The sequence below is a fragment of the Ammospiza caudacuta genome, chromosome 5 (assembly GCF_027887145.1).
Source record: "Ammospiza caudacuta isolate bAmmCau1 chromosome 5, bAmmCau1.pri, whole genome shotgun sequence".
Classification (NCBI taxonomy): Eukaryota; Metazoa; Chordata; class Aves; order Passeriformes; family Passerellidae; genus Ammospiza; species Ammospiza caudacuta.
The window spans coordinates 66141661-66154599 of NC_080597.1; the positions used below are offsets into that span (position 1 = coordinate 66141661).

The 12939-nt window shown below is 39.4% G+C and overlaps 1 protein-coding gene across 2 annotated transcripts in view; it reads right to left on the reverse strand.

Moving 5' to 3' along the window:
• MAGI2 (membrane associated guanylate kinase, WW and PDZ domain containing 2) overlaps positions 1-12939 on the reverse strand; it is a 704016-nt gene that overhangs the window by 91193 nt on the left and 599884 nt on the right. For both annotated transcript variants that reach the window (XM_058806060.1, XM_058806061.1), the window contains one exon: positions 1220-1251. In XM_058806060.1, the coding sequence (XP_058662043.1) occupies positions 1220-1251 (32 nt within the window). The remainder of the gene's footprint in view (positions 1-1219; positions 1252-12939) is intronic.

Genomic DNA, 12939 nt, shown 5'->3' on the forward strand with positions numbered 1-12939 from the left:
GAACATTACAGCAATTCAGGAGTCTTAAACTGGTGAGAGCAAGCCAGCCTTTAATATTCCAATTTATTTTCAAAAATGTTCTGCTACACAGATGAACAAAGCAACTTATGCAATACTTATTCCAATGTATTGTATACAGACTCTATCCTTTTATAGCAAAACCACCACAACCTGAAGCAGTCTGACAGAGTTGCATCAGCTGATTAATTGCTATTTGTACTTGACAGGATACAAAAATTATTTTGGCAAAATTTAGGCATGCCATATTCCAATATGAGAGTATGTAAAGTTGTTCAGATTTAATGTACTTCCCCTGCCTGCTCCCCAGTAAGAAGGCTCTAAGTCCTTTAAAAGGCATTGCTATTGTTATTCTCATTGCTCTTAGGAGTCTTCAGGATCTATTTCCTCTACACACCCTTGTGGAGAATTAAGAATTACTCTAAGGCCTGTAAAATCTCAATTAAAGAGACAAATTAAAAAAAAAAAAAAACAAAAAAACAAAAAAACCAAAACCCAAACAACCCCCTACAACAATAAAACAAACCAGACAACCAAAAATAGTAGCCTATGAATTCTTTTTATACTGTGAATGCTGTCACAAATTCAAAAAAATTATATAATGTGGTGCCAGCAGAATAAACACAGTCATTGCTTACAGTCTTACAGTGGGAAGTCTTTACACCTTGGTCTTTACTGTCAAAATCATAAGAACATAGAAAAGTTGATTAAAAGGCACCTCAGTCAGTTATCTAGCCCGAGCTCTTATTTGAAGTGTGATTATTGCAGTTCTAGATCTCCTAAGGCAAGAAAGAGCAACAATCTCCTTGAGGATGTTAAACTCAAGCCACTTGTAAGCCAGAAAAGGTGCATGTTGTTAATTCCAAAGAATTTGCCAACTAGAAGCCTAGAATGGACTCATTTCTGCTGCCTTCTCCTCCAGACCTCTTATTTTTAAGCCACCACATTTCTGGTTCTTGCCACCCATCTTAACATGAGGGTTTTCCTTCTTCCCCTTCTGGCAGGCTCCAAGCCAACAGACCCTCAGAGCTTTTCAGGGAGGCCACCCCTGGTGCTGTGTCATGTCACTTGAAGCTGGGGCACTGCTGAGAGGTGTCCCATGGGCTGGGAACAGGATGGATAGATGACAGTCTACAGAAATTTGCTTAGCATGATAGCCATCTTATGAACTCAATGCGTACAGTTTTGAAAGGAAACTTACAGGCTTTGGAGTTTTCCATGGAGAAAAGAAACCTGAAATAAACAAAAAATAACGTTAGCAGCTTTTTCTGATGCATAAAGAATGGAGGCTAAGTGGTGTCTGTGCTCCCATTCTCATTCAGGTCTGCAAATAATATTGATAGATATGGAAATTCTCTACACACAAGGGGTGAAAACACAAAACACGAGGGATAATTTCTAAGAAAAAATAGATAGAAATATATATATATGTATATACATATATACATATATATATATATGCAAGTGGAGCTATTGAGATCATTGCCATACTTTACAAACAGCATGGGATTAGGTTGAAATTAAAAGAACTAATCAAAAGGACTTCCAAATGTCTTGGTGGACATTGGATAAGACACCAAATGACCTGGTATTGATGTGTCAAATGCAGTCGCACCTTTAGGAAGAAGCATTCAGAACATCCCATCAACAAAACCTAATAATACAAGAGATTTTTTTAGAAGAAAAGCCTGAAGAAAAATAACGGTTTCATTAGTCTAGATAAGGTGGCCAAGTCTTGAGAGGATTGCTTATTTTGATACTGTCCTGGTTTTGGTCTTAGTTAGCAAGAAGTCATGCATGACTACCTGTTTTACACAAGTAGTTAACTCCTTTTCCTTAGTTATTAACTGATTGCTAACTTGCCTCAGTGACTTCCCTAAATTTCAACTCGTGTACCTTACAAATGTTTAAAACTCCAGATATGTCTTTTTCATAAAAGGAATGGTTTGAAACACTCATTGAAAACACTGTTCCTATCTTACGCAGTACAATGTTAAAAACCTTTACAAAGTATTAAATAATAAAAAAAAGCTCTACAAAAGGTATTAGATCACTTTTTTTTTTTTTTAATATCAGCTTTCAACATAGCTTTCATTAAAAAACTCATCCTCAGCTTAATAGCAGGTAAAAAAAAGGCTGTGGACTTTCCTAGGTAAAATTAAAAACTAATAACAAAGAGTTCATTTGTTTTGTTGGAAACAGAAATGGCGCTTAAAGTGAGATATCTAATAGGAGGGCTGCTCTCTCATTGAAAAAATGAATTCAGCTGAAAGAGTAGTACTGACTTCATTATTTCTTTTTGTAAAGTGAGTCTAAAAAGAAAATTAAAATTATGAGAGCATTAGAATAGTATCTTTCTACAGAAAAATCATAACAGGAATTATATGCGTACGTATATTTAAGGTTTGTAGAATTCTGTGATAATGAGGTAATCTTTTTGGCCCTGATACTTAATTATTTTGACTGAAGTATCTTGCAGTGTAAAAGCACTTGAGCCATTTGACTGAAACACTGGTTATTTAGTAATGATGATGTGTTTTTTTTAAAAAAAAAGATCTATTGAAAAAAGTAATCCTGGAAAGGTTTACGCTTACTGACTCGACAGTGCTGGATAAAAACTGCTTTATTAACAAGTGGACAGATTTCTTTCCATCTGCAAACTCAAGCTGAGATAACAGGCATCCTTGATAGATCTGGCTTGTGCATCACTTTCAGTAATAAAGATTCTGTAGCAGAACCTTATTAAATAACTTATTGGATGGCAGATGGCTACCTTTTTATTACCCACTATGCTTCTGTACTGTTAATAAGAGTGAAAACTAAAAAGTACTTTTCTGCTCTGAGCTAAAGATGAGACTAGAAACTTGCTAAAATCAACTTACTATCCTGATTTGTTGTTCAGAAAATATTGGCAGAGGTAACACTCCTTACCCATTGATACTGGTGCACCTCCCATAACTTACTGTCATGAAAAGTTACTCCTGATTAAACTGAAAGGTCTGTTTTTTTCCCTATTTATTTACTGTCTCCACCTAAAAATAAGTTATGCTGGAGATATAATAAAAATTTGCTATCAATTAAAAATATAATAAGTGTTTAAAAATCAATGACATACATCAAGTCAAGATTTCTTTTAAAGCCCCTCAATTAAAAAAATCCAATTATTCATTTAAACAAAGAGAATATAAACTTATATTTAGCTTGGAGGTTATGGGCACAGACTGCAACATACAAATGACAACATCTACACTCAAAAAAAAAAAAAAAGCAATATTTATTCACACAGCATGAAATTATGTTAAGAAAACTAACAGATATAGGATGCCAGAGAAGTAAAAGATCCAAAGGAAAATAAAAAAAAAAATAAAAATTGGAGATCCATATGTGTACGAATGGATGCTATAGAAGCAACAATCTCTAAAGGTAACAAACCTTGGGACTAATAGTAAAATCCATTCTTCTGATTTAATTCCATCTGTTACACCTTGACCTCATCTCTCACCTCTGTCAAAGATTAGGTGCTGGGCTAAAGGGGTGAAGGCCTAGTTCCATAAAGGAACTTTACATTACATCTCTTACCTATTTCTTGACAATTTTCATATTGTCTCACAGAAGATCTACACTCACAGCTGAACTAAACATTCTTTTCCCAACCTAAACAAAACTGACTTTTATAGAATATATGACATTATCAGTTATTCAATGTGAGACTGATCATGGATAATTGTTGTGCACCAAAATAATTATCACCAGTATTTAAACACATGCAACAATTGCTGCAATTCAAGAGAATATTGCGCATGTAGAACACTGCAAGAGCAAAAGAAACAAATCCTCTACAAGTAGAAAACTGAGGCTTAAAATCTCACCAGAAGAATATACCTTAACAATGTATGTTCAGTGTCCACTCAGCAGTGTTGGCCATCTGCAGCCACATCTAGAGCAGGCAATGAGAAGTGGACTTTCATTTAGTTTGACCTCACTTCACACCATATTTTCCTTGACTTTGGTGCTTCTTACATGCCACGTGAGCCCCCCCCACCATGGAGAGCAGGATCCCACCTGAATGATGGCTGCCAGCAGAGTGGCATCAGTTCATATACAGATGCTGATTTATCAACAGGGCTGAAATTTGTTATCCAAAAAATGCAGCTTTCAACTTCTTTTGTGTACTAGTACAATACTAATACTGCGCAACCTTCTGATCAACTCACATCCAACTAGAAACATGTACTGGACAAGCTCTGACAACCTCATTCCATTCCAGGTTTCTGCTTCTCCTTCCCCAAACTCCCAGCCCCCTGTTGTCCAACTTGGGATAAAAACTTGAGTAGCTGAAAATATTATATACATTTACATATGAACACCCCTCACCTCCATATCCACATACATGTTTAAAATTTGAAATAACAGAAGTCAGCTTAGATCCACCTAAAAGGACTTCATGCATCCTGTTCTTCCCATGAGTGGCTTTTGGCTCACCCATGTGCCTGAGAGCCTTCCCTCCTCATGGTAACCTCACCACACAATGGGTTGTAGCTCATTTCTTGAAGATTCCTGTATCTTTTTTATTAACACTCCTTGTAAAGACAGCCAGTGCAGGTCTGCATCAGTTTAGGAAAGGACAATTGGGTTTATGGCTTTTGTTAAAAAAGCCCCACCATTCAGCCAGGTGCTAGCAGGAAAATACTGTGGTAACATGTAAGCATGCAACAATAAAAATACATGACCTCATATGCTTCTGCAAAATTAGTTTTGAGAATATAATGATTTCTTATTCCAGGCTAGCTATTTAAACTGTAATAAGGTACAGCAGCTGGTGGCCAACGCATATGAACATTTTAATTGTTTAATTTCAAAAAAATAAGCTGAGGTACAGTAACAACCACATGTCTTCTAAAACTCAGATTTACATTTTCTCATAAAGCAGTGGTACAAAAATTATTTTTGAGATTGCTTTTTGAGTTGTATTTACCACCTTCCAAAATGAGCTTCCCTGGAAATCAGAGCTGTGATGGTTTCTAAGCTGTAACTTAACTAAAAAACACTGTGAACTGAAAACAGATTTTGGGTTCAAAAGTAGCAAGAAGAAAAAACTCTTTTCCTTTTTTTTTTTTTTTCATATCAAGGCAAATTCCAGCTTCAGTTTAGTGTACTTCTCCTTTTTGATGAAGATATCCTGTAACAAAAGACAAATCACATCACACTCATTGTATCTACTTCCTCTTATAGCCAAGTTTAGGTATGCTTTTGTTGTAAAATATTCTTACAGATATCATGTGCCTTACACTTCAGCAAGGATTTACTGTTGAAAAGTTTCATTTTCTAAAAGCAGCTTATCAGGCAGGACTTAGAACATTTGCAAGACAGCACTGTGATTAGTTTCCTTTTCAGGTTTTTTGCAAATTCTGTAATGTCAGTAGTACAAAACCAGCCCTTGGTTATTAGTCTGCTCCCATGGGGATGATTTTTGCTCCATTTCCATCTTCATTATTTTCATTATTCATTATTCACACATTATTTTGCATTGTTTCCTGGAGAAGTTCTTCACATCTTGTAGAATCATAAGTAACTCACACAGCTATTGCTAAGTCACAGAACTTTTAAGGATGTTCACCCCTGTGGCAGATGTGTATGGATAATTAAACTGAAGCCTGGGAACAGTTTGATTTCTGCAGTGACGGCGTGTGCTGCAGGGAGGAACTCAACAGCATCCAACACAAAGATTTTTAATCTAAAGCAACGTTCAGGGTAAGTCAACATCCCTCCACATCACTTGTCACACTTTCACTTTTAATGGGTGAAAGCCCACTGGCTTTCACTGGGCTTCTTGGGAGTTTTTTTGTGCTTTAATATCCTTGTTGCATATGGCTTCCTGAGCAAAGCTGTCTTAAGCACTGAACAGACCTTTCTCCTTCCAAGACGCTTGGAAGTCACTGAACAGATGGCTGATGAGCACTCCCAGAGCATTAACTGACTCCATGGGCATCTTATCAACATCCATGTGACAACACTTCAAGCAAAAGTTTTTCCTTCGAGAAAAGTTACTGGATACATTTAGTGTAGCACTAGATTTATTTTCTGTGCTTTTTTCTTTCTCTTACTGGAATCCCTGAGATGTCTATCAGTTGTCTATATGGGCCTGATTTACAAAGGTATCAAATACTCATTAACTTCAAATTGATGTGACAGGTGAGAACACTGAGATTTCAGACTCAGGTGTTCACCATTAGCAGGTTCAGGGAACTGTTTCTTACCATTCACATTACACCTGGTTTCTCTCTCTGTATATTTGCTTTTTGTTGAGCTATGTAAGGTGTGGTCAGATTGGGTGCACAGAGATAATTCTACCATTGAGTTGACTCATTAAGATTTAAAATATCCTACAGCTAAAATTCTGAAAATATTTGTGGGAGAGGTAATTTTTTGTGTGTGTACAGAACCGATATATACCATTAATTCAATTACTCTTCAGATATTTTCTCCTTTTAAGGAAAAGAAGTATGATCAATGAGAAGTAGTACATTCAATTAATTTATATACTGTAGTAAACAAAATCTAAAAGGAAACAATGAATGAAAATAAATGGAAATAATACTTATGAAAAAAAGTAGGTGATAAAAGGTTTTGGCTGATCATGCCATATTTAAAGCATCAGATGATGTACAGGGAATGGCAATTAGTAGTTCCATTTCTAATAAAAACAATCATTATTACATAATATTTTTCAATAGTCCATCTTTTTCAAAAAGCTCTAAATATTGACTCTTACTCTAACAACAACAAAAAGTTGATTTACCTTGAAAAAAAGAGTAGGTGTAAGAAGACTGTAAGCTCTAGCTCTTCAAGCACAGTTAGCTACTCCTGCTGTCAGCTGTCCTGCAGAGACATGGTGCCATGCTGTGGAGGATCCATTTGGTCTTTAGCTGGGATGGCACCTGATGCAATGGGCCAAAAATCAACACATCCCACATCAGAGTGAGATGAATGACCCACTGCCTTTGACCACAACATTCCAGTGTTTAGAGCCAGTGCCTTTCTCCTGCACCAGGTGACATACAGGCAGCATGGCAAGTAACTGCACTGTGTTGCAGTAACTTGAAGGCTGGTTACAGTCATCAGCTGCATCAAATGCAGGTTCACATTAATAAAACTGAGAAATACCTCTGTCTTCTTTATGGCTATATACATATGCTCAGATGTTATTAATCAAGTTTTTCCTGAAAAAAGACTCAGAACGGTGCAAACTGATTCTCAGTAGTTGCTTGTGCTGGCATTTTGCTTTATGTTCCACTACTCGATTGTTCCTGTTCTCAACCCAAGTGAAGCTGCAATAGAAGTAGTGCCCCAGTTTAAATCATCACTGTTCTTCACTCTTTGGCCTATAACACCTATGAAAAGTGATCCCAAAGATTAAACACATTTCTGTCAACAGACAATTTATGAAAGTATGGGTAAAAAGCAGGGACTGTTCAAAGGAAGGTCAGCTAGATCTCTACCCCACTGGGGTACCACCCTGCCTGGCTCATCTCTACTTCAGGGGATGTGGGGGCATCATGAGTTCAAGTCTTTATTTCAGCTCTTCTTTCGGAGTTTCAGACTTCTTGACATGTAGCATAAAGTGTGAGACAGAAGTTTATAAGAAATGATCTAGAGGTAGAAGAGTACTTTAGGAAAATGTACCTGATCTCATCCTACTGAAGTTGCTGAGGTGAGTGGCTCTGGTGCTGACATGATTGCCTGTGAAGTGCTCCAGATGTATGGGGGAACTGTCTGAATTTGGGAAGCTCAGAGGAGGGCCAATAGCAGCCTGCAGCCCATGCCAAGCTAACCAGAAGCACCAGGAGCACCAGGCCAAGCCTTCCTCCAAAGGTTAAAAAAACGCCGTAGGGATCTCTGGGGTCCAGGAGCACCATCAGCAGGGTGGGCACACAGGGCATGGTGCGGCACCAAGGGCATGATATGATAGTCTGGCAGCAGCTGGCACAGAAGGGCACACAGGAATGGTGCTGAAACCCTGCCAGCTACAGGAAGAAGGACAAGGCCTCTCTAACTCTGCACCCAGCATGAGGAGCACAGCTGCCCAGGTGGAACTCCAGTGGGATCATACTGCCACCCCAGTGCCAGGATTTGCACTGTCCTTGTGTCAGGACTGCTGGCACTGAGTGAGGAGCTCCTGTGCTCAGTGACACCTCTGGGAAGCGAATAGGCTGAGGAATCAGGGGGAGTGTAAGAGTATCAGACTACTGGAATGTCCGAATATTCTGAGTTGGAACAGGCACACAGGGATCGTCAAGCCCAACTCTGAGTGAATGGCCCATCCAGAGACTGAGCCCATGACCTTAGTGTTACCAGCACTGTGCTCTAACCTTCACTCCCTCTATTCCCAGGGACAGGCTCCCCAGATAGACAAGACAGATGATAGAGGGAATTTGTTATCCTCTCCCCCTGGCTGAACACAGTGACTTAAGGAATTGGTGGCAGTGGTGACAAGTGCCTGCCCAATGCATGTCTCCCCTGGGACTGCCTCACCTCTCCAGATGTCCAGGCATCACAGGCATGAGACTCTGCAAGTGGAACCACACATAACAAGGCTGGTGCTTCATCCAGCATGGGTGTGATGCTGTCAGCAAGCTGGCCTGCTCCCTGTGCCAAAGCTGCCTCCCAAAACAAAGATGGGTCACTGTCACAGGAAACTCCTTTCTGAAGGGAAGAGAAGGCCCAATATGCAGCCCAGACCCAGTTCTTATGGAAGTCTTTTGCCTCCCTCCAGCCTTGGTTAAAGATATGAAGAGAAAGCTTCCTACCCTGACACAGCCCCATTATTAATTTCTCAGGTAGGCAGTGATGAAGTTGCAACAAGAGGTTAGAGCGAAATCAAGACAGACTTCAGGGCCTTGGGATGAGTGGTTAAGGGATCAGAAGCACAGACAGGGTTCTCCTCTATTTTTACAGTTGCAGAACATGATTACAGAAGAAACAGAAAGAACCAGCAGATCACTCCTTGGCTCTGAGTCTGGTGCCACCAGCAAAGTGTGGGTTTTGTATTTTTGATCATGGGTTAGTTTAGAGAACACCAGGACTTCAGAGAACAGATAGGGTACAGTTGTCTCATAGTGGGGAATCTATGCACAGGAGGTAGCAGGGCTCATTGAAAGAGATTTAAACTGGATTTGAACGGGGTAAGGGATAAAACCAGGCTTGCTAGAGCTAACCCTGGGGGCTGCATGTCACTGAGGGGCAGTGTGCTACCAATGTCCTCAGTGGAGGTAGGGGATGGATCCATGCAGCACCAGAGACATGAGGGTTATTAATGAGCTAGAAACCATGGAAGCAGCTGACAGTGGTCACACAGGAATTAGGGCTTATCTCCCCAAAAAGGTGGCAGGATCAATAGCCCAGCTGGAGAATGCCTACACCACTGCACACAGCATAGGCAACAAACAGGAAGAGCTGGAAGCCCAGTTATTGGTACCACAGGAAAGCTATGATATAGCTGCCACCACAGAAACGTGGTGGGATGACTCACATCACTGGACTGCTGCAATGGAAGACAATAAACTCTTCAGAAGACACAGGCAAAGAAGGAGAGACAGCTCAGTATTTTAGAGGCTGTCTTGACGGTCTGGACCTTAGTGATGAGATGACACGGCTGAATGTTTAAGAATTAAGAGAGGCCAGCTAGACAGATAACATGGTGGGATTCCTCTTTTGTAGACTGCCCAACCAGGATGAAGAGGCTCATGAAATATTCTATAAGCAGCTGGGAGAAGTCTTACAATCACTAGCATCCTGACTTGTATCAGCAACAGTGTGGCCAGCAGGCCCAGAGCAGTCATCATTCCCCTGTACTCAGCAATGGTGAGGCCACACCTTTAATCAATTTTGGGCCTCTCAGGACAAGAAAGACATTGAGATGCTGGAATGGGTCCAGAGAAGGGCTTGCACAGGGCCAGGGAAGGATCTGAAGCACAAGTCTGATGAGGAGCAGCTGAGGCAGCTGGGGGTGTTGAACCTGGAGGCAGGGAGGCTCTGGGGAAACCTTTTTGCTCCACACATTTCAGGAGGAGGTTGTGGTGAGGTGGGAGTTGATCTCTTTTCCCAAGTAACAAGAGATATGACAAGAAAAAATGGCCTAAAGTTGCACAGGGCACGTTTAGATTGTATATTTGGAAAAATTTCTCCACCCAAAGGATTGCCAAGCAGTGGAACATGCTGCCCAGGGAGTTGGTTGAGTCAGTGCCCCTGGAGATATTTAGAAGATGTGTAAATGTGGTACTTTAGGACATGGTTTAGTGATGGACTTTGCAGTGCTGGTTAATGGTTGGCCTTGATGATCTTAAGGTATTGTCAATCTAAACCTTTTTATGATTCTATGATTGTAAGTTTCCATGTTTATAGAGCCGATACAAAATCTTAAATGACTGTGAGGTCAGGTACTGTCAATATTCAACTTTTTAAACATAGGAGCCCTTTTTGTGCAGTTCATGAAGTTTCACTGACCTAGCCTCCTGAAGCAACAAATTTTCAACAATATTCAAATCTTCACAAATAATTAGAAAAAGGATAGCTATTCAAAGTCATGAATGCTAAAAGCACTTGCTGTTCAAGCTGGAACCCTCACCGGTCACCTGAGTCTATCAGAATGTAATCTAAAATATGCCAGAGAATCTCAAGCTACCATTAAATTTCACTTTCATGAATAGTAAAGTGTCTTTGTTAGCAAGAATACAGCCATCAGAAAAGGTCAGGAGCAGGCATAGTAATGAGTTAATTTACATTCTAATGGACACACAGGTATTTATTTTCCTTAGCTGCTACAGCTCTATGAATTGCTTATCAGTCAGAGATTTAAAATAATTTATGAAACCAGGAAAAAAACCCAACAAGTACCATGTCCTTCTAATTAATCTGGATGTGAGGCAAAGAATTTTTGCATCATATCTAAAACAGTGCAGAGGCAAATGCAATAGTTAGTGACAGTTTCTGATGTGTAAATATACTAGAGGTTTAAAAAATAATAAAAATCCCAATTTGTGGAAATGAAAAATACATTTTTGGAACAAGCTTTTTATGTGGTCAACAAGAATGAATTATTTTCCAAGGACAAAGTTAGATACTAAACACCTATAGAAAGTCTCATTTGTGCACAAATTGTCTTCTCTTTTCAAACACTGATTACCAGAACAGCGTTACTCTGCTACAGATTTATTTCCTTGCTGAGAGCAAACTATATTATCTCAAGGACAGTCATGTCTTGGAACTGAGAAAATGCTGCTGCAGAACAGATTTTACTGGGACAACTTGACCTGAAGTAGAAAAAGTTATCTTATGGAATTGAGGAAGAGCCTTGTCTCTTTTTATGACAGAAGTTTCTACTGAAAGTTCAAATCCTTAGGTTCATATCCTAGTTTTTTGTTTTGGAGGTGCAGATAGTATTGGATGAACTGCTATTTTCCTCTCTGAAGTCTAAGAATATGTATTTTTATTTAAATAGTAACTCAATTAGGAAAAGTCTGCATGCATAGGTACTCATACATGATGAGCAAGACATCTCAGATGTTTGCTCACTGGTTCTATCTACATTTTGAAAAGGTCAAGGGTATATTTTTTTACAGACATGAAAAAGAACCTTTTGTTTGCCTGAAGGGAATTTTTCCTGAAGAATCTCCACGTTTGCTCGTGTCTGTTGTCCAATGACTGCTGTTAAAAACAGTGTCACTGGTTCTCTTTCCAGACTAGAAATTACACTCTTGACTGTGCTGCTCTAATGCTGTGAGAAGTGGAAATGAAAGCAATGCCTTGTCTCAGGCAAAAAATACATTGTTGAATGCAACTCCCCCTGAGCAGAGCAAACCCAGCAAGGTGAAAAGCCTGGTATGTGTCATACACACAGAACCAGCAACTTCATTTGGAATATAAATTGAGACTTCAGAGCCCTGACAGCTTGTGGCTGTTGATTCTAGAAGGGTCTGCAAGTGCTGCCATTCCCATAAAGACTTTGTATGCTTGCTAAGAACACGTCTGACAACTCAGCCTGGCTTTAGTGAAAGCTAATTTAAGCCTCAAAAACTTTTCAGGAATACTGCATCATATTTTTGGAGCTCTCTGACAGTCAGAAACTCTGCCTAACTATATCACTCTCTCTGCTCTTTCATGTGTTTAGATTCTACTCCCATTTAAGGTTTAACACTTTCTAAGCGCAATAAAGAAATCTCACAGTGAATTATAGTATGTCACATTGATGAATATCAAGGCCTGTTCCAAATATTTTCTGTTAAAATGTAGATGGTACATAAGTTGTTTTAATACAGCACCCTAAAGTCCTCTTCATGAAAATACATTCACAAAATGACTTCAGCAAGTGTGGGGGAAAAACATTCAACAATAAATCCATTCTTTGCTTGCATATGTATTCTAGTGCTGTCAATTGTGACAAAAGGACCTTTGGTGGGAAGTGAGGTGGAATATCCACGGGCATCTCAATAGAATAGGATGCCTACATGTCAGCAATTAATAAAAGTCCCCATCAGTTACAGCTGACACACAACACATATGCCAGATTTAGATATTGATATTCAGACAAGTAAATTTTTCATGTCATAGTCTGTGAATTAGGAACTTAACACAGTCTAGTATCCAGGGTGCCACACATAATGTTATTCAGAAATCTGTCCTAGATTGGCAGATATGACACAGAATCTATGGAAGATTTCAGATCTTCAGTTGTCATCCTTACTCTGCCATTCCAGTGAAGATTTCTTGGTATGCCAGTGCATTTCAGATGGCCCTGGATGTTGCTAATGAGCTCAGAGTCTCCCTCCTCCTGATTTCTCTGAGATTTGGGAGCACTGGACAGAAGTTCACCATAAAGCAACAAATAAGTGTAATTACAGAGACTTAGAGAACCTCCTGGTCTCC